Raw genomic sequence first — 20,469 nt, 5'->3', positions numbered from 1 at the left:
TAAATAAAATCAATTTATTACAGACAAACTGCAGCAAACATTCAACACTAAAGTCAGATGTATGATGAGATGTTGTGTTACCTCTTACAGCACATGAATACTGTTGTAGCTCCTTCCTGTTGATTGAGTTCAGGTACAGCTTGTTTAATAATCTCAATCCATCTGTTACCTGTTCTCCATTCTTATACCAGATGTAAGTATGTTTGCTATCCAGAGTGCATTTGGTTGAACAGCTTAATATCACTTTTTCTCCATCTATCACATGTTTTGGGCTGCTAATCACCTGTGTATCTAAGATTTCATGTAACAGAACTCACATTAAATACTTTTCAGAGTTAGGGGGCATAAAGGGGCAGTGCCACCCCCAGATAACATAGCGTGCCCCTCTAATCGTATGGTCTTAAATTATTTAAGACAAAATAAGTCATGTAAACTTGATCACTTTCATATATGTATTGTGCACTAAGTGCTTTCTTCAGCAGTATTTAAAAAACAGGAAAGAAACTACTGATCTCTACAATGGCAACTTTATAAAAAGGATCTTTAAAATATAAATCAGAAAATGTAACATATTATTATTACCTTAAACGTACTTATATAAACATTATAATATTAAACAAAAAAATATTTAAAGTAAAACATCCCCAAAACAGCAGCATACCTTTCAATACGTTTAAATTTAGTTTTAGACATTCTGTTATTAAATAAAACAGCTTGGTTGTGGTATAATACGTAGTAGACATAAATGACATAAGATGTTTATACAGTAGTGATGTGCGGGTCAGGGTTTTTTCCAACCTGCGGGTGAAATATTTGGCTCGCCCCAACCCGCCCCACATCACTTTATCTATTTTTTCAACCCGACCCGCACCCACAACCATTAAAATAGACATACTTGCACAAAAGTGCTTTTAAAAACCCATTAGATAACATCGCCCTGTAAACTGGCAACAACATACGCGTTTGTATTATCTATTCACAAATTCCCGACCTAATTTCTTCCGCACCTCGTCTTTCATTTACACTTTTATTTCTCCGTTTTTTGTTGTTGTTGTGGCCGGCAGTGCGAGCTGTTTGGTGCATTCGTGATGTGAGGCCAATGGTTTCGGGATATCAAGTGACGTCACAGAAGTTACGATGCTACGTAGCACTACGTAATTTAACCCTATTAAAGAACCTAATAAAATATAATATATATATATATATGTATTTCCAAATATTTAATGCAATATTTGCACGCAATGTACATGGTTTTTGGGGGGGTTTTCTTTGAGTGACCGGCACCGCCCTGCAATAAAGTGAAAATTTCTTTACCCACTCCAACCTGACCAGTGCATCACTATTATACAGTAAGCATACAGTATTGTGGGTTCATATATCACTCGTTATTCCTGTGTGCAGTCTTAAAATAAAATTTTGGTGGTTTTGTGCCATCATCAGCTCATCCAGCTTATGTTTAAGAAGCTTAATGGTGAGTACACTTTAATATGCTACAAATGACATTTGTTTATTGCTATCGGCATGTATTGATATTATTGTTGCATTGTTGGTGAAACTGAAGACTCTTATTTACATCATGTATAGACGTAAGATATGTGTTTTTTTTGTTGTTGTTGTTAAAAAGCCTTGTGTTGGTCTATTTCCAATTATCTGTTTAGTCTGTTTCTCACTTTATAAATTGTGTCCTCCCCATGAAAACAAAATGCCCCCCGTTCTGTATTTTCCTCTAATGCAGGTTTTTTTTAACCTTTTGCAAGTTACGTCCCACCAGGGTCGTTGTTAGGCCATTTATAGGGGGGCTTTACGTCTATCTAATGTGACAGAATTGCTGATGAGATATTCAAACATAAATAATGTTTAAGATCATTCATCTTCAATGAGCATTTTTAATTCATATACATTCATAGGAAAAATCTGATATGAATATAACGTGTCAGTAGTCTACCACTGCCTGTGTCGCCCACCAGATGGCGCTCCGAGGACCCCAGTTGAGAACCACTGCATGCAACTAATGAATTATTGCTGTCCCTTGAAATGTATACTATTACTATAATTGCCTTCCATCTTCTTCAAAGAGTGAGTTTTAGTCTTTCATAATGCCACTGTTGTAAAATAGATCAATGAACTGGAATCTCTGCACAAAAACAACTTTTACTATATCTTCAATGTATTACAGGATTAGACACCCTGTAAGTGCTGGTTTCTGAAGCATCATAGTGTATCTGGTGTATTCACTATAGCAAAACTTGGTCAACCAAGGTGGTCAAACTGTATGGTCTTTCTTTTTAAGTTGGTCATCTTGGTAATCTTATAGTTCATTTAAAAGCTTGACATGAACAGCAAAGCAGCAATGCTGCTCTTCCTAGCAATTAAAAATTCAAATATTCAGTGTAAACTTCATGATAAAAAATTAATTAAACCTGTAGCTCAAATAATTGACAACATTGGGGCTTTTGATTTCGAAATGTGATTTTCCTCTTTCTAAGAATGCTAAGATAAAAAAAATAATTTTCCAGCTCTTCGGACCCGTGACCAGTAGCATAAATATATTCATTATAAACCTGATCAGTGAATGCAACTTTACAGAGAGTTTATTATGAGCAGTTACCTGTAACAGTAAGAAAGACTCCAGGATTACCAGAAAATCCATCTGATGTGTTACTGATGATCCTGAATTGATATTGACCAGAGTCACTCGTGTTGACGTCTTTGATTCTCAGTGTGTTTCCCACAAACTCCACACGACCAGAAAACTGATGAACCTCGTGCATATCTTGATATTTTGAAATAGTATTGTTTTGTAAATGCCAGTATGTTTTCTTTACTGTATATCCAGTGGGATGTGAGTATGAAGAGTGAATATCTACTGTTGATCCCACTAAAGCACAAACTCTTGTAGAGGTGTAAGTCACACCCCAACAGACACTGTTAGAAAGACCTGAAAGAGTCACAAATCACTGCTGTAAAATGAACAATTCATTTAAAATATCTGTATGAATTTATGGATGGATGAAAGTACAAAAGTTCCCTTTCAGTCGGTCAATTGGGAACTCGCTTAGAGAGACCAATCTGCTTCGAATACTACTAAAACGCCAATGAACTTGGCATTGAGATATTTGCTTAATGCTGGCGCTGCCCCGCCAGGTGCATATATAAGCAGCACGTGCAAATAGGGAAATCAGCTTTTTATCGCTTCGAAAGCCGGCAGTATCTGCTACTGAGAAGCTACTTTACTCTGTTGGGATCGATTGCTGAAGTTGGTTGGACTAGCAGTACCACAGCGGACGCCTCGCAGTATTCCATGGCTCTGCATCTTTTTGTTTTGAGTTTAGTGTGTGCGTTGCCTTTCCCTGTGTGCATCATCAACTGAGCATCTGAGTAAATTTCCCTAAAAGAGTGATACGGAGAGCTTTGTGCCTTGTTAAAGGCAGCCACTCTCTCGTATATCCGGAGATCAGCGTCATTTTCAGGATGGCTTTTCGTCCGTGCGATCTTGGGTGCGGAAAGTATATGGGTCCGAAGGATGGTCACGAGCGTTGTCTCTCGTGCTTGGGCATTGAGCACGCGGAGGCAGCGTTTGCTGGGGGTAAGTGTTCTCACAGCGAGAACATGTCCCTTGTGGATTTGCGAAGACGGTTGTCTTTCCTTCGGGAAAAACGCAACCCGCGTCCTGCGAGTTCTGAACGCCGCCACGGAGCGGCCGTGAAGCTCTCAAAGGATGATCTTCGCATCACTGTGCTGAGCCGGTCGGGGGATTCGTCCTCCGGCTCTCAGCCTCCTCATCCACAGCCGGTTGATGTGCCAATGGAGACTTCAGCGTCGTGTTCTACGATGTCTGTAGAATCTGTCGTGCCTCCCTCCGGATCCACGGAAACCGCAGCATCCGAGGGTGGGCCCCCTCCCTCTAAGGTCGGGTCGTGACGCCGGAGTTCGATCCAGAGATGGTGGCCATGCTCACTCGAGCGGCGGAGACCGTAGGGTTAGAGTGGGTTCACCCCCCTCAGCCCGAACCGTCCCTCCTGGATGATTGGTTCTTTGGAGCTGCCCGGGTTTCACAACCCTCTCCGCCGGTACCATTCTTCCCCGAGGTGCACGAGGAGCTGACTAGAACCTGGAAGGCGCCGTTTCAACCAGATTATGGCCGTTTCAGCCCTCCCCCCTCACCTCCCTCAGCAATGGAGCTGCTAAGGGTTATACGGGGATCCCCCCGTGGAGTGTGCGGTCGCGATGCAGTTGTGTCCGGCCACCGCTCCCTCCTGGAAGGACCGCCCAACCCTCCCCTCCCGTGCTTGCAGACAGTCCTCCGGTTTAACGGGTGCTGCCCACCAGGCATGTGGAGAGGCGGCTTCAGCCCTGCACGCAACGGCGTTGCTGAAGGTTCATCAAGCGAAGGCCTTGAGGGATCTGCACGAGGGAGGACACGACTCGCCTGTCCTATCGGAGCTCCGGGCTGCTACGGATCTGGCTCTCCGCGCTACTAAGGTCACAGCGCAGGCGATTGGTCGTGCTATGTCCACGATGGTGGTCCAGGAACGCCACTTATGGCTATGTCTGGCGGATATGTCGGACGCGGAGAAGAACAAGTTCTTAGATGCTCCCGTGTCCCAGGCTGGTCTATTCGGTGAGTCGGTGGAGTCTTTTGCCCAGCAGTTCTCCGCCGCCCAGAAGCAAACACAGGCGATCGCTCAGATCATGCCCCGGCACAATGCATCTTGCCCTGCTCCTCGCCGAGGGCGCCCTCCGGTGGCTGCCTCCGCCCCCCGCTAGAACATCTTCCAGGCCACGGAGGGGGAACAGCCGTCGGCAGCCCGCCCCGCCCGCTTCCCGTGGCAAACGGAAATCGAAGCGGCCCTGAGACGGGCGACCTGGATTTAGATGGGATCACTCAGCGGGAGACGGTGATGGCACTGCTCCTTCCACCGGTAGAGGGCCGGGTGGAAAATCTTTGGTTTCGTTTTGTTTCTGTTCTGCCGGCTTCTCAGCCGGCACCCACAAAACCACAAAAAGAGTGCATTCCTATTCCTTCTCCAGGTCTCCAGAGGATCGAGAGAGATGTGAGCGGGCAGTCAGATGCTCTTCCTCCCTCTCCTCTATCGCCAGTGGGTATTCTGAGGAGTTCGAGCTCTCCACTACGGAGACCGGACCACCAGCAACCCCTTCGGAGTCTGCGTCCTCGGCTGAGGAGACCAGACGACCGTCTCCCTCAGCGGGCTCAGGTCAGTGTCACACACACACATACTGTAGATGCTTATGCTGTTACAGCAGACGCACCGGCAGTCCCGCCTGTCTCGCTTCGCTGCCCCATCGCGGGTACACCGGTAGTGCCGTTAATTCCTCTCGTACGGTCCCTGGGGGCTTGGCTTCAGCTTCCCAGCCCGTCTCGTTGGGTTTTACGCACGTTCCGCCTCGGTTACGAAATTCAGTTCAACCGGCACACACCCAAATTCTCGGGCGTACGTTTCACCACGGTGAAAGCGTCCGATGCACATGTACTGCGTGCAAAGGTTGAAGTCCTATTGGCAAAGGACGCGATCGAGCCGGTCCCTCTTACCGAGATGAGGTCGGGTTTTTACAGCCTGTATTTCATAGTACCCAAGAAAGGCGGCGGGTTACGACCGATTTTGGATTTGCGTGTCCTGAACAAATCTCTTCAGAAGAGGTCTTTCAGGATGATTACACCGAAGCAAATATTCAGTTCAATACGCCCCCAAGATTGGTTTGCAGCAATAGACCTGAAAGACGCGTACTTTCATGTGTCCATTCTCCCTCGTCACAAACCGTTTCTCCGGTTTGCGTTCGAAGGTCGGGCATATCAGTACAAAGTTTTACCGTTCGGGCTGTCTCTCTCTCCCCGTGTGTTCACGAAAGTAGTGGAAGCGGCGTTAAAGCCCCTCAGAGAGAGCGGTGTTCGCATATTGGCTTACCTCGACGATTGGCTTATAATAGCGCATTCTCTGCGGACGCTGTGCGAGCACAGAGATCTAACGCTTAGGCATCTCTCCCGTTTGGGTCTTCGGGTCAACTGAGAAAAGAGCAAACTCTGCACCACGCAGAGGATCTCTTTTCTCGGTATGGAACTGGACTCGATCGATTTATCGGCACGTTTGACAGAAGAGCGCATCCAGTCAATTCTGACTTGCCTCGGTTCATTCCAAGGGAAGAATGCGGTCCCTCTGAAACAGTTTCAGAGACTCCTGGGGCGTATGGCAGCAGCAGCGGCCGTGACACCGCTCGGACTGCTCCATATGAGACCGCTTCAGCGTTGGCTTCACGATCGAGTCCCGAGGAGAGCGTGGCGCGCTGGCATCCATCGTGTAACCATTACACCTGCGTGTCGCCTAACATTCCCCCCGTGGTCAGACCCCGCATTTCTCAGGGCCGGTGTGTCCATGAAACAGGTCTCCCGGCATGCTGTTGTCCACACAGATGCGTCCGACACGGGCTGGGGAGCCACGTACGATGAGCTCACGGCTTCAGTGGTGTGGACAGCACCCCAGTTGCATTGGCAGTTGCATTGGTATATCAACCGTCAAGGCGGTTTGCGCTCCCGTCACCTGTCGCATCTCGCTCGTCATCTCCTCCTTTGGAGTCAGAAGCATCTGAGGTCCCTTCGTGCCATTTACATCCCGGGCTCGCTCAATACAGCGGCAGACGCGCTTTCTCGAGCTGCGCGCCCCGGCGAATGGCGACTCCACCCCCAGATGGTCCAGCTGATTTGGAGGAAGTTCGGTCGTGCACACAGCTGGCCGCGGGGCATGCGCAAATACGCGTTCCCCCCAGTGAGCCTAATAGCACAGACGCAGTGCAAAGTCAGGCAGGACGAGGAGAGCCTTTTAATGATTGCCCCATATTGGACGACCAGGAATTGGTTTTCGGAACTAATGATCCTCGCGACAGCCCCTCCCTGGCGGATTCCCCTGAGGAAGGACCTTTTTTCTCAAGGAGGGGGCACATTATGGCACCCGCGCCCCGACCTGTGGGATCTCCACGTTTGGTCGTTGAGCACGCACAAGGTTTAGGTGATTTACCCCAGGCGGTATCTAACACAATCGACGCGGCACGAGCTCCGTCTACGAGACGGGCTTACGCGTTTAAATGGAACCTTTTCGTCACTTGGTGCTCTTTGCAACGCGAGGACCCCAGAGAATGCCCTATTACCATCGTGCTTTTATATTTTCAACATAGGTTAGACGGTAGGCTGTCACCCTCCACTATTAAAGTTGATATCGCCGCTATATCTGCTCATCACTCACTTATCAACGGCAGATCAATTGGCCAGCATGATTTGGTTATTAGATTTCTAAGAGGCGCTCGCAGACTAAACCCCTCGCGCCCTCCTTCTATTCCTCCCTGGGACTTGTCCATGTTGCTGAAAGCACTCCAAGGACCGCCACTCGAGCCTTTGCAGTCTGCGAGTCTGAAGCTTTTATCAACGAAAGCTCTGACCCTGCTAACATTGGCCTCAGTGAAAAGAGTAGGGGATTTACATGCATTCTCTGTTGACGATTCGTGCCTTCAGTTTGGTCCTGCTGTCTCGAGTGTAACGTTGAGACCCAGACCAGGCTACGTGCCCAAAGTTCCAACCACTCCTTTCAGAGATCAGGTGGTGAGCTTGCAAGCGTTGCCTTTGGAGGAGGCAGACCCAACCGTGGCTTTGTTGTGCCCCGTACGCGCACTGCGATTCTACGTGGACCGCACGCAAAGCCTCAGGACCTCAGATCAGCTCTTTGTTTGTTACGGTGGTCAGCAGAGAGGGAAAGCTGTCACTAAGCAGAGGATGTCTCATTGGATAGTTGATACTATCGCTCTGGCTTATAATCTTCAGGGTATTCCTTGCCCCTTTAATTTGAAAGCACACTCTACACGGAGTGTTGCCTCATCTTGGGCTCTCGCTCGTGGTTCCTCGCTAACAGACATCTGTAGAGCTGCTGGTTGGGCGACACCTAATACGTTCACTAGATTTTACAGTGTTCGTATTGAGCCTGTATCCTCTCGTGTTTTTCCTCACAAGGAAGGGCACAGAGAGCAGACTCGCAAGTCGCCTTGCAGCCTCCGACTGAGGCTCCAAATTGAGTTTTCAGTATGGAAGGCCATCAGAGCAAAAATGCGTAATGGTTTGAATTGCTCTTCCTCCACTGCCTTGGCAGCCTTTGTTGCGGAGCATTGGCTGTCAGCCTTTCACTAGCTGTATTCTTACGAACCTACTTGTTTGGCTAGGGCCCCACATTGTGTCCCATCGTCTTCCTTTGTGAGTATTATTCCGTGGGGTTAATTCTACTAGCCCACGTTTCCCTTAGCAGAGCACTGCTTTGCTTACACAGCCACGGCTGTCCTTATTACTGTTTATTTAGTCCACCATTAGCCCTTAAGATGGGCGGTGGCTTCCGCAGCGTTCCTATCCCGCTCTGGTAGGGTGCTTCCCAGTCGCTGGCACTTCTGTGGGGTTAAAGGAACATCTAGTGCCCGGCCTTTCTGCCTTATCCTATTTCTACATTCCCTTAAGGGGATTTGGAGGGCTTTTTGCAGACACTGGAAGAGGTCAGCCCCTAGTGGCGTTTTGGTAGGGATTCCCAATTCGTCGGTCACGACGTGACGTCGTAGTGACCGACTGAAAGGGAACGTCTCGGTTACGGCTGTAACCCTCGTTCCCTGAAGGAGGGAACGGAGACTTCACGTCCCGTCGCCACAGGTGCTGCCACCTGCTGTTACGGCCGGTCACTTTCCGGCTTTCTCAGCGAATAGAAGCTGATTTCCCTATTTGCACGTGCTGCTTATATATGCACCTGGCGGGGCGGCGCCAGCATTATTCAAATATCTCAATGCCAAGTTCATTGGCGTTTTAGTAGTATTCGAAGCAGATTGGTCTCTCTAAGTGAGTTCCCAATTCGTCGGTCACGATGTGACGTCTCCGTTCCCTCCTTCAGGGAACGAGGGTTACATCCGTAACCGAGACGTTTTTGCACTTCCACTTTAATCTATCAGTAAATCTACAGTAAATGTTTCACTTACACACAGATGATGAGGGATTGCCATCTGTAGAGCAGTAATAGCTTTCAGCGTTTTTACTGGATGACACCAATATGGATTTTGATTTTTCATATTTTAAATGTTGTCCATTCTTGTACCAGTAGTACTTTTCAGATGTCAGATTGCAATAAGAATCACACATCAGTTTTACTTGCAGTCCTGTAGATTCAGGATTCATCCTCACCTGTTGAACTAAATAAACAAAACCTTACATTACATGAGAAATGAAAAGAGTTGAACTGGACTGATGGGAATGTAAATGTACCTGTTACTGTTAGTTTGACTGTGACTGAGCTGAGATGTTTAACTCCATCCTTCATAATGATCATGAGCTGAAATTCTCCACTGTCTCTCTCTCGCAGATCATCTATTAGGAGCTCTGAATTGTAGTTTGTGATTCGCTGTTTCAATCGTCCTGAGTAATCTGAATCTAAAGTCAAATCTTCAGGTTCATCTTTGTTTCTCCAGTTTGTTTTCTGTTTTTGACTGAACCAGAACACAGTTTTGATGTTGATTTTTGAGTAAGAGCAGTTCAGTGTCACCTGTGCCCCTCTCACAGCACAAATATTCATTTTATCACAGCTGACAGTAAAGCTGTTTAATGTTAGAATCCCTGAAAAAGAAAAGGGCATTATACTGATATTTGAAACATACTGTAAATCTTGTTTAAAGGTCCCAAAGAATGCACTGATACAATATGTTATATTGTTCGCTGATACCTTACATGTCTATTTATAAACCTAGGATTTGTCCCCAGAATGAAATGGTCCATTATTACCTTTGAAAGGGTCATGAATAATAATGTTGAGCTCTGCTCTGATTGGCTGTTTCTCAGAGCAGCTCATTTCAGTAGCTTTGTGTGTATGTAAACAGAGCCTGTATTAGACAAAGATACACATTTTAAGGAATAATCAATTATTTAGAGTTTCTGAGTGGAAAGTTTGGTTTTTTTCAGTATGGACCTGCAAAACTTAACCCTCTGGGGTCTAAGGGGTTTTTAGGGCCCTGGGGAAGTTTTGACATGCACGACATTTTTGCTTTTTTCAGTTGCTTAAAAACATAATAATGGCAAAAGTCTTATAACACTGTGTTCAGCACAAACGGGGCTACTATATTATATAATCAACATGTATGTACATGTTTGTATTTTTGAGAGAAAAATGTTTATGCGTGGTTTTTGAAAAAGCTACATTTTTAAGTGACTGATATAAGTCCAAAAAACCCATACTAAACATGTTTTAACAAGACTTTTCAAAACAGGTTCTAGTAGTCTAGAGTTTTTTCTTTAAAATGATGTGAAAATCATTCTGCTTACTCATTTACTTAAGACAATATATTGATTTACAATTTCAAAGTCACTTTTTGGTTAGGAAGGCAATATGCAAGGAGGCTGGAAGCTCTTGAATAGTCTGTGATTGACAGCTGAAGAACAAAACACTTGCATAATGAGCTGCATAATGAGCCTTTAGGCAGTAAGACGACGCCTTGTTACGTGTTTGTTTGTGAAAGCAACACAAAAGAAATGCCTTCCCATGTGTGATCCTGCGTTAAATAAACTTACTGTGCAGAGATATACGCGAACAAACAGGGTTTTAGATGTGTTTAGATGCGTCTTAATACAAAAGTGCGTCAAATATGAGGGATTGTGTGTTTGTTTGTGCGTTTGGCCATCGACCGCGTCTGACGGAAGCACAAAGAAAACAAGCCTGGAGATAACTTGTATTTACAGGCGAGAGAGCATATTTTACAATTTTACGACAAAGCGCGTCAAATATGAGGCATCGTGTGTTGGTGTGTGCGTTTGGACATCGATCCTGTCACACTGACGAAGCACACACTCACGTCTGTTTGAAGATAACTTTATGCGCGAGTAAACAAGTAGATGTGATGTTTACAATCGCACCTTTTATAAGAATACCACAAAGCTTGTCAAATATGAAGCATCGTGTTTGTGTGTGCGTTTGGACATCGCGTCACTGACGAAGCACACGCACTCGCGTCTGTTTGGAGATAACTTTAGGCGCGAGTAAACAAGTAGATGTGATGTTTACAATCGCATATTTTATAATGATACCACAAAGCGCGTCAAATATGAGGTATTTGTGTGTGCGTTTGGACGTCGATCGCGTCTGTTTGATGAAGCACACACACTCGCGTCTGGAGATAACTTAAGGGCCTTTTTACACCTGGTCACTTCATGTGTTTTCTCTGTTTGGTTAGCTATCTGATTTGTTAAAGCTGTTCCATTTACATTTGGCCACATGCGCCTTGGCAAAACGGATATGAGTCTCCATGCAAAATGCAAATACACTATTGATTACTCCACCTTAAAAAACTTAAGACAACGTTTATGCAACAAAAAGCAGCACTTACTCTATATTTTACTGTATAACGGGAAAAGCGTTCACAAAACTCTCTTTCTCAAAGTTTTATTTCTTTGTTTAATATCATTCGAGTTTGTCATTGGACTCTTTTATTGGTTCTAGGAAGCTTTTTACCCCCTGTTGTCCCTCCATTAAGCAAAGAGAGTGTCGTCTTTGTTTGTTTGCCTATTTGCTGGCTAACTTCCGGGTGACGTGTTTGCATTTGGGAAGAGTTATGTGCTGACATATGTGGTTTCATCAACCAGATTTATTTACACTTTCGTGTGAAATTTGTCCCAGACCACCTCCTGAAGTGGTTTGGGCGATCGTATTTAAATCCGTCTCGAAAACGTTTCGGAGGACATTTACACCTGGTCTTTTTACAATCAGATCAGTGTTTTAAGTGGGCCGGAACGCGCCGGTACTCAGTACCGCCACTTCTAAAAATAGCTCTTGAGCGTACCACCACCTCTCCCTGAGCCCAGAACGTGCTTTTAGCGTATGGGAACGCTCATTTGCACATCTGTTTAAATCAGAGGTTTTAATCCTTTGGCTGCGCTGCCGCTTTTCAGAGCGCTCTTCACAATGTACACTTCCTAATTTGTCCCACCGAGTGCAGAGACTACATTACCCATACACCCTTGAGTTTACAAGTTAAAAGCGCATGCGTCACCTTTGCTGTCCGTCAGCCTCAACGTGGTGTGGAGAGGTGTGGCCGGGAAAGTCCCGTATTTTACCCTTCTTTCCCGCCGTCCTCCTGTATTAGTATTTTCCCGTATTTTACCTTCCGTAATTTCGCACGCAAAGGTTGTGATCTATAAAAAGATCCTAAAGATCGCTAAAGATCCACTGATTCCGCTAATCCACTTCGTGTCTTCCCGCCCGCTCTGCAGCATCTCTGTGTGCACTCTCTGCCTGGACGACAGTTTCTGAAGTTCGTTGCATTAACAGGTAGATTTATTACATTATATCAGCTGTTAAACCGCAGAATTACTCATTTGGAAGTTTGTTTATGTATTTGTAAAATGTAAAAGTGCTAACAACTTAGCAAACAACAACAAAATATCCACATTCTTACTATTATCGCTTGTCTAATGGGTTTAATGTTCCCGATCAGATCTAAGTAAATATAAACACTTAATTTGCTGTTGTTGGCACACTTTGTAGGCAAAAATAGATAAAAACACAAATGCCTTCACAAAACAAAGACAGAGAACGGCAAGGGAGGCTGCTTCTAAAGGCAGTTCAACATTGCAAACATGGATTCAAAGATCCATCAAGCCAGCAGGTAAATCATATTGAATATTTTTTGTCACACTTTAATTCTTGTTATTATATTTCCCATTATAATCACTTGTCTAAGTTGATGCTAGTAATATAACTAATAGTACCACCCCCTTTGGTGCCCTTTTTGGTTTGGGACACTGCCCAACGAAAATTCAATGAATTTGAACGACGTGCACAGTAGTTTTACCACCCGCAAAATGGAAAACAATGGGAAAAAATAAAGTGCTGACTTTCTAGTTTTAAATTGCCAGTATTTTGTTATTCTTGAACCCATAGACATGGTCTTGGTGTCATTTTAAAGTTTTTGTTTTTAAGCTCTTTCTATCTGAACAACTAGTTTTAGCATTTGACCATGCTGAAAATTTTACTTATATATCTACCTTTTGCACATTTTATGTATGTTCAATAGCTATTTTTAGCTCAAGCAAATCCACAAACTTATATAAGGATTTATTATTTTTTACAAGCTCGTCTGTTGACTGCTGAATATAAAACCCCTTCAATATAGAAGTATAGAAAAATAGAGTACCGGCACTTCTTTTGGGCCACTTAAAGCACTGAATCAGATAGCTATCCGATTAGAGAAAATGCATGAAGTGACCAGGTGTAAAAAGCCTCTAAGTTACAGTCTGAGTAAACAAGTAGATGTCATGTCACCAACACTTGGATTAAAACTCAACACAGCACTGAATGGCTATAGAGACGGAGTCTCCATTGACTGGGGTTGACTAATGAATATGGATGATCTCTGCTCTTCTCTTCAATGGAGCGGGGCGTGGCTCATTATAGATAATGCAGTAACACGAGAAAGACGGTACATCTCCCTATTCTAACACAGTTAACAACGAATTACAATATTTAATTTCGATTTCACTTACATCTTCCAAAAGCATTATGTAGATATGTATATTTTGTTTATATGACAAGTATTCGTTAAGTTACAGTTCATTTTTCTGACGTGTTTCTGAAAAGACTTCACTGAGGGAGAGAGAACAAAACACGCATCGTGTTTATTTTCTTAATTTTGCGAAAAGCACAACATTCTGTTTTTATTGGTAGTGGACAGATAAAAACTAGACACTTTAACGTTTTAAATGATGTATAAATCATATCTGTATGTCCAAAATCAGCAGAGTTATCTAACTCTCTTTGCGGAGTGATTGAAAAATAAAGACTTTGCGGCGCCCGCGCCGCCGTCGACCCCAGAGTGTTAACTGTAACGTCAATAGTAGGACTTAAGCCTAAACACTAGAATATAGCGCTAATTCAACAGTCACAGCTTTGTTTTTAGCATTGAAACATTGTAATTTATTTAATGTGTAATTTAATGTTGGGGTGTACATCTCAACTATAACGTCACAGTCGTGTTATGTTGCGGTTGGACTGTTTTCCAGCGGTCTTTTGCATCTACATGGTTTACATGAGAAGGAAGTATGGCCCCTTTAAAGTAAGGTTTAACAGTTTTAACAGTTATAAATATTTTACTTTAAAAACCATGAAAAAAATTACATAAAATACATGAGAATGATGTATTCCAATATTATTATGATTAATAATACCAGTATTATTATTGCTATCTGTGTTTTAGAGGAACAATATTACTGCTCATTCAATACACTCGATAGACAATAGATTTTTGTTGAAAAAATGCAATCTCCTTTTTTTAAATGCTTCACTTAAACACTGTACAAGTATGTAGAAATAACTTGAAACATTCTCGGAATGGAAACATTAAAAAAAAAGCTCAATTTTGGCATTTTGGACACAATTCTCTTCTATAGGAATGAGATTAAAAAGGTTCAGATGAAAGCTTTGGTACATCTACTTGCTCCAACAACAACTAAACTCTAGTGCACTCAATAGTGTTCATACCTTGAATGTGTAACAGCAGGATCAGAGATGAGAGTCTGGAGTTCATCATTTCACTTTGAAGAAATTCACATACTGTATACAATACAAGACATGAAGCAGCAATTCTGATTTATTGTGACCTTCAATTCATGAATACAGTTAATTTCTGCCTCATTACAGCAAAATCAAAATCACAATAACACACATAACTGTTATGACCACAAACATGCTTAAAATAACAACAGCAACAACAAAAAATATATTATAACAATTCTACTTCAGTTAAAAGATTAAACATACATACAGTATATATTGTTGTGAAGTTGTTTGACTTTAAGTTGCAGCAGTGTTTGTAAAGTTTTTAGTTTGAGCTGGTAGTTACGCTGTTATGATCTCAGTTCCTTCCTTTTTCTTACTAATTGTAAAACACTTGCAACAGTCATAAACTGTAAATGCAGTCTAACACAAACCAAATGAATCAATTTCGTTATAAGTAAATGGAGCTAAACACTTAGAAAATATTAAATACAATTCCAGTGTCAAAATAAATATTATACACTTAGTGATTTTCTCTGAACAATATTTTGGCCATTTAACAGACTGACTCATAAACATTAAGATCAATGCCAGAACAGCTAAATCAACCTCACGTAAGAAAATAGAGGAAGATCAAGAGGAAGAGGAAATACTCTGGGTGTTTCTCAGATTGTGAAAGATCTCAGACTTTTATCTTGCTCTTCCTTCCACCAACCCACAACCCAGAAAACTCAAACTCAGTCATGAAGGACATTTTAAAAGTCTAATAGCAGAGCGAGAAGCTGAGGATGGAGGAGTGAGGAGGTTTTCAGAGGAGTTGTGAGAGAGGATACACAGGTGTGTCATACGTGAACGTGTTGTGTTGACAAAACCTGATGTACAAATAAATTCTCCTCTCTTTTCACATGATCACGTATTCAAACACACATGAATGTCAGTATTTATTATTACGTTGAGTTTCTTGTGTACTGCTTTCAGACAGTTTGTTTAATACTGATTTGACACGTGCATTATAAAGCACTTTTATCTGTTTTTGAATTTATTCTGGTATATAACCTCCTAAGACCTGACACATACATGGACATCACATTATTTTGTTGTTTGCACCATAATACTTGATTCTGTGTAACTGGAACATGTAGTACACAAATGTGGACAATTACACTGCTTCATGATCTAATAAAAAATATTTGGTTATTATATTTTTTGGTTCTTTCTGACCTCAAATAGCTGGAAGAAATCTAAAATGCACGCCAAACCAAAGCTCGGGCTATCCTTTTAGGAGGAAAATATAAAGACAATATTTTACTGTTTAACTCAGACGTGTCTTTAAGTGCCTCTTACGAGTGTGAAAATGAGGCTTAATCTCCACAAAAGATCTCAAACAATACATATAGAGGAATCTTTAAATAAACTCAGTATGCAAATGCAATATGTGAGGATGATGGACTGCTTCTGCAGAGATTTCTCAGTTTGCCTCAGATGGACATTTTTCTTTTTATGACACGATGGGAGCTGAGGAGCCTCCAAATTCAAATAATGAAACCCATGTAAGAGATTAGCAGTTTTTATACATATGTGCCATAGCAAAGTTTTTACAGGATTTTTTTAAGCATTGAGATGTTACAGTTTGTCCTACACTGACACAAGACTGTCAATATTATGTTACTGTTTGTGGCATCGCTGCATCGATGATGTCACTGCTGAGAGATTTTTGATAGGTGATGATGTCATAGAGAGTTGTGACATCACTCCAGCAGTTCAGCTGATCTACACACAGACATGTGCACCACTTGAGTCTAACAATGACAAACACATAGAAAGAGATGATGTTATAAAATCTGAGCATTAGTTTATTGTATTACAGAAGATTCTCTATATACAGAATTTCTCACCTCTTCATGTTTGTCATCAGTTCTGTTTTTAGATTTTAATTTCTTCATGCTGATGAAAAACCTGTAGGATCAGAATTCACACTCAATAATTCTATATAAGTCTTCAAATTTGAATTCATATCAAAATATCCACAGTGTGTTGTGCAGTTTTGGATTTTACTTGATATTTTTACTTACCACATCCACAGAGCTCCTAAAATGAGAAACTGAGGCAGAAACACCAGCAGACAGACTGTGAGATGACCAAACACTGAGAATGTTTCTGAAAAAAAGTATTTAGTAATACTTAGAGAAGACTGACTAAAAGTAGCTCAGTGATGATGTGTTAATAAATCAAAATCAAGGACTTAAACTATTTATTTTAATCATTGTGTATTAAAGTCAGATGTATGATGAGATGTTGTGTTACCTCTTACAGTACATGAATACTCTTGTAGCTCCTCACTGTTGATTGAGTCCAGATACAGCTTGTTTAATAATCTCAATCCATCTGTTACCTGTTGTCCATTCTTATACCAGATGTAAGTATGTTTGCTATCCAGAGTGCATTTGGTTGAACAACTTAATATCACTTTTTCTCCATCTATCACATGTTTTGGGCTGCTTATCACCTGAGTATCTGAGAATTCATAAAACAGAATTCACATGAAATACTTTCAGAATTAGTCTTGAAATAGTTTGTCAATCAACTCAACTGATGGAGCATGACATGATAAAGCCAAGAATATGGATTTGATTCCTGAAATATATATATTTTTTAATAGAAGCAAAAACACAAACTCAAATCACTTGAACAGAAATAATAAAGCTGTGTCATCGATCGACTGGGCAACATTGTCTTGCTCATAGACAGGTTCAAATACCATATGGTTAGTGTAGTAAAACCATGATTTTGCTGATGGTAATCAATACACAAAAAAATGGTTACTACACTTTAACCACAATATAACCATGGGTAATTTTCATAAGGGTGAACTTGAAAACGCATCGTGTGCACGGCACTTCCTACCCAACAATAGCACGCAAGCACAGAGCTGAATGAGTTCATGTTTGTGTCTTATAGGTTTACGGACAAACACACACTAACACGTCTCAAAATAGCTGTCTTAAAACAATTGATTATCTTAAAGTCGCCATGAAACGGAAGTAGCGATTGCGTTATTTTCCCCGTTGTGACGTATATCCGAATGAAACAGCTTTTGAGATTAAATAAGACAGGGCTGGATTTGAATTTGTCCATCGAGATCTGATTGGATGGTTTGAAGTTGGGTCGTGTTGGTAATTGCTAATCGCTGCGATCTTCTCCCAGACCCCGCCCACCTGCCATACTTATGACCGGAAGTGAAGAGAGATCGTTTTGAGGAGGGGAGGAGATTTGCAAGATTATGAGCACACACAAATTTTTTAAAAATAATGAAGCTCACAGATAAGTAATTTGTTAATAATACCACAATATTAAAAATATATAGTTTTTCTTTTCAATTTCATTGCGACTTTAAACATTTGATTACTATCAGCAAAACTATGGTTTTACTACACTAACCGTGGTTTAACTGTGGTTTTTCAAAACCGTGGTTGTCAAAACCATAGTTATTTTGTGGTTACCATGGTTTTACTACATTAACTATGTTTTTTTTAACTGTAGTAAAAACATGGTTAATTTTCATAAGGGCTGTTGAAGTATCTGTCATTAAGGTTTACTAAATAAGAAAACAAGAAGAGAAAATCTGTCTATCTATAATTTTGTAACAAAGATAAATTCAAATTTATCTTGAATAGGCTCAATTATTTTTTTGCCAAAAGTGTTATGTTGAAGGTGTATCATGGAGTTACAACCCCAAAACAGAAAAAGTTGGGACATAGTAGAAATTATGTGTAAAAAAGGAATGGAATAATTTACAAATCTCATAAACTTATATTTTATTCACAGTAGAATATAGATAACATATCAAATGTTGAAAGCAAGATACCTTGAAATGTCATGCCAAACATTGGCCCCCTTTGGACTTCACTAGAGCCACACATTCCAAAAAAAGCTGGGACAGGCAGCAACAAGAGGCCAGAAAAGTTAAATGTGCATATAAGGAACAGCTGAATGAGGACCAATGTTTAGGAATAGAAATGTTGTCCTATTCTTGTCTAATACAGGCTTCTAGTTGCTCAACTGTCTTAGGTCTTCTTTGTCACATCTTCCTCTTTATGATGCACCGAATGTTTTCTTTGGGTGACAGATCTGGACTGCAGGCTTGCCATTTCAGTACTCAGATCCTTCTTCTACGCAGTCTTGATGTTGTAATTGATGCAGTATGTGGTCTGGCATTGTCATGTTGGAAAATGCAATGTCTTCCCTGAAAGAGACGACGTCTGAATGGGATCAAATGTGTCTAGAACTTGGATAAACCTTTCAGCATTGATGGTGCCTTTCCAGATGTGTAAGCTGGCCATGCCACACGCACTCATGCAACCCCAAACCATCAGAGATGCAGGCTTCTGAAAAGAGCGCTAATAACAACTTGGGTTGTCATTGTCATCTTTAGTCCGGATGAAATGGCATCCCAGTTTTTCAAAAAGAACTTCAAATTTTGATTCGTTGGACCACAGAACACTTTTCCACTTTGCCAAAGTACATTTTAAATAAGCCTTGCCCAGGGAAAACACTTGTGCTTCTGGATCATGTTTGGATATGGCTTCTTTTTTGACCTACAGAGTTTTAGCTGGCAGCAGCGAATGACACGGTGGATTGTGTTCACTGACAATTTTTGGAAGTATTCCAGAGCCCAGGTTGTGATTTCCATTACAGTAGCATTCCTGTATGTGATGCAGTGCTGTCTAAAAGCCCGAAGATCACGGGCATCCGGTATGGTTTTCCGGTCTTGACCCTTACGCACAGAGATTGTTCCAGATTCTCTGAATCTTTGGATGATATTATGCACTGTAGATGATGATAGCTTCAATCTCATTGCAATTTTTCTCTGAGAAGCTCGGAAAACTATCTTTCGCCGCAGCATTGGGAGAATTGGTGATTCTCTGCCCATCTTGACCTCTGAGAGACACTGCCACTCTGAGAGGCTCTTTTTATACACAATCATGTTGCCAATTGACCTAATAAGTTGCAAATTGGTCTTTCAACTGTTCCTTATATGTACATTTAAATTTTCTGGCCTCTTATTGCTACCTGTCCCAACTTTTTTTGGAATGTGCAGCTCTCATGAAATCCAAAATGAGCCAACACCCGGCACGACATCTCAAAATATCCCACCTGCAACACCCGATATGTTATCTATATTCTACCGTGAATAAAATATAAGTTTATGAGATTTGTAAATTATTCCATTCCTTTTTTACTCACAATTTCTACAGTGTCCCAACTTTTTCTGTTTTGGGGTTGTAGATTTTACAAAAGTTACTGCAGTTAACATGAGATGTTTTGTTTCATTAACAGACAGTAAATCAGATGTGAGAAATAGAAAAGGTTCAAATTCAGATTTACATTATGTTTACATGCCAGTAATCCATGCAGTCAGTGTACTAGCCTATACTTATAGGTATGATGACAACATTTTCAAAAACCCCAAAGCTCAAAATGTATCACATTACAAGACAGTGCAGACATTCCCATTTACAAAGATCATGAACATTTACTGTTTTAGTTGGAATGGGCATCAGACTCGTGGTACTCATGGTTATTAGAATGATGCCTGCAGTTCTGATATTCTGACAGGACGTTCACTAATCTACAACCACAAATGTGACTACCAAATTTTCGTGATTTATTTAAATACCTTCTCCTTCAAAGGTTTCAATGAAATGTTGTCAGTACCAAGATTAAAGATATATATTTTGGTCCCCCTACCTTTCATTAGATTCCAGAGCTTAGCGGAAGCACATCGACCGGTTGAAAGTGACACAAATTTTCAAACAGTTGCTGTGAACTGGGTTGAACATTTCAAATATCAAATGCTTCCGGTGGTCGGACTTGACATTTTTATTGTCGTATTTAGTAAAAACAT

General features: G+C 41.7%; 2 protein-coding genes across 6 annotated transcripts in view; both read right to left on the bottom strand.

Annotated features, from left to right (window-relative positions):
* The window catches only part of LOC129453090 (sialoadhesin-like), a 205,332-nt gene that overhangs the window by 113,585 nt on the left and 71,278 nt on the right, over positions 1-20,469 (bottom strand). For 4 of the 5 annotated variants that reach the window (XM_073862005.1, XM_073862012.1, XM_073862009.1 and 1 more), the window contains exon 6: positions 16,869-17,078. In XM_073862005.1, coding sequence (XP_073718106.1) covers positions 16,869-17,078 — 210 coding nt within the window. Of the gene's footprint in view, positions 1-15,290; positions 16,364-16,459; positions 16,521-16,636; positions 16,722-16,868; positions 17,079-20,469 lie in introns of those variants that run through there. The other variant, XM_073862013.1, reaches the window with a different exon arrangement.
* Positions 18-15,253, bottom strand: LOC129453453 (uncharacterized). Its single transcript, XM_073862327.1, has 6 exons — positions 14,550-15,253; positions 9,293-9,640; positions 9,010-9,219; positions 2,609-2,938; positions 82-291; positions 18-28 (listed from the first exon to the last, which is right to left on the bottom strand). Exons 1-6 carry the CDS (start codon positions 14,596-14,598, stop codon positions 18-20), a joined length of 1,158 nt encoding a protein of 385 aa, XP_073718428.1. The 5' UTR covers positions 14,599-15,253.

This window comes from Misgurnus anguillicaudatus, chromosome 23 (genome assembly GCF_027580225.2).
Source record: "Misgurnus anguillicaudatus chromosome 23, ASM2758022v2, whole genome shotgun sequence".
Lineage (NCBI taxonomy): Eukaryota > Metazoa > Chordata > Actinopteri > Cypriniformes > Cobitidae > Misgurnus > Misgurnus anguillicaudatus.
Note: the sequence above shows the minus strand (reverse complement) of the source record. Positions and strands in the feature narration are given on the sequence as shown.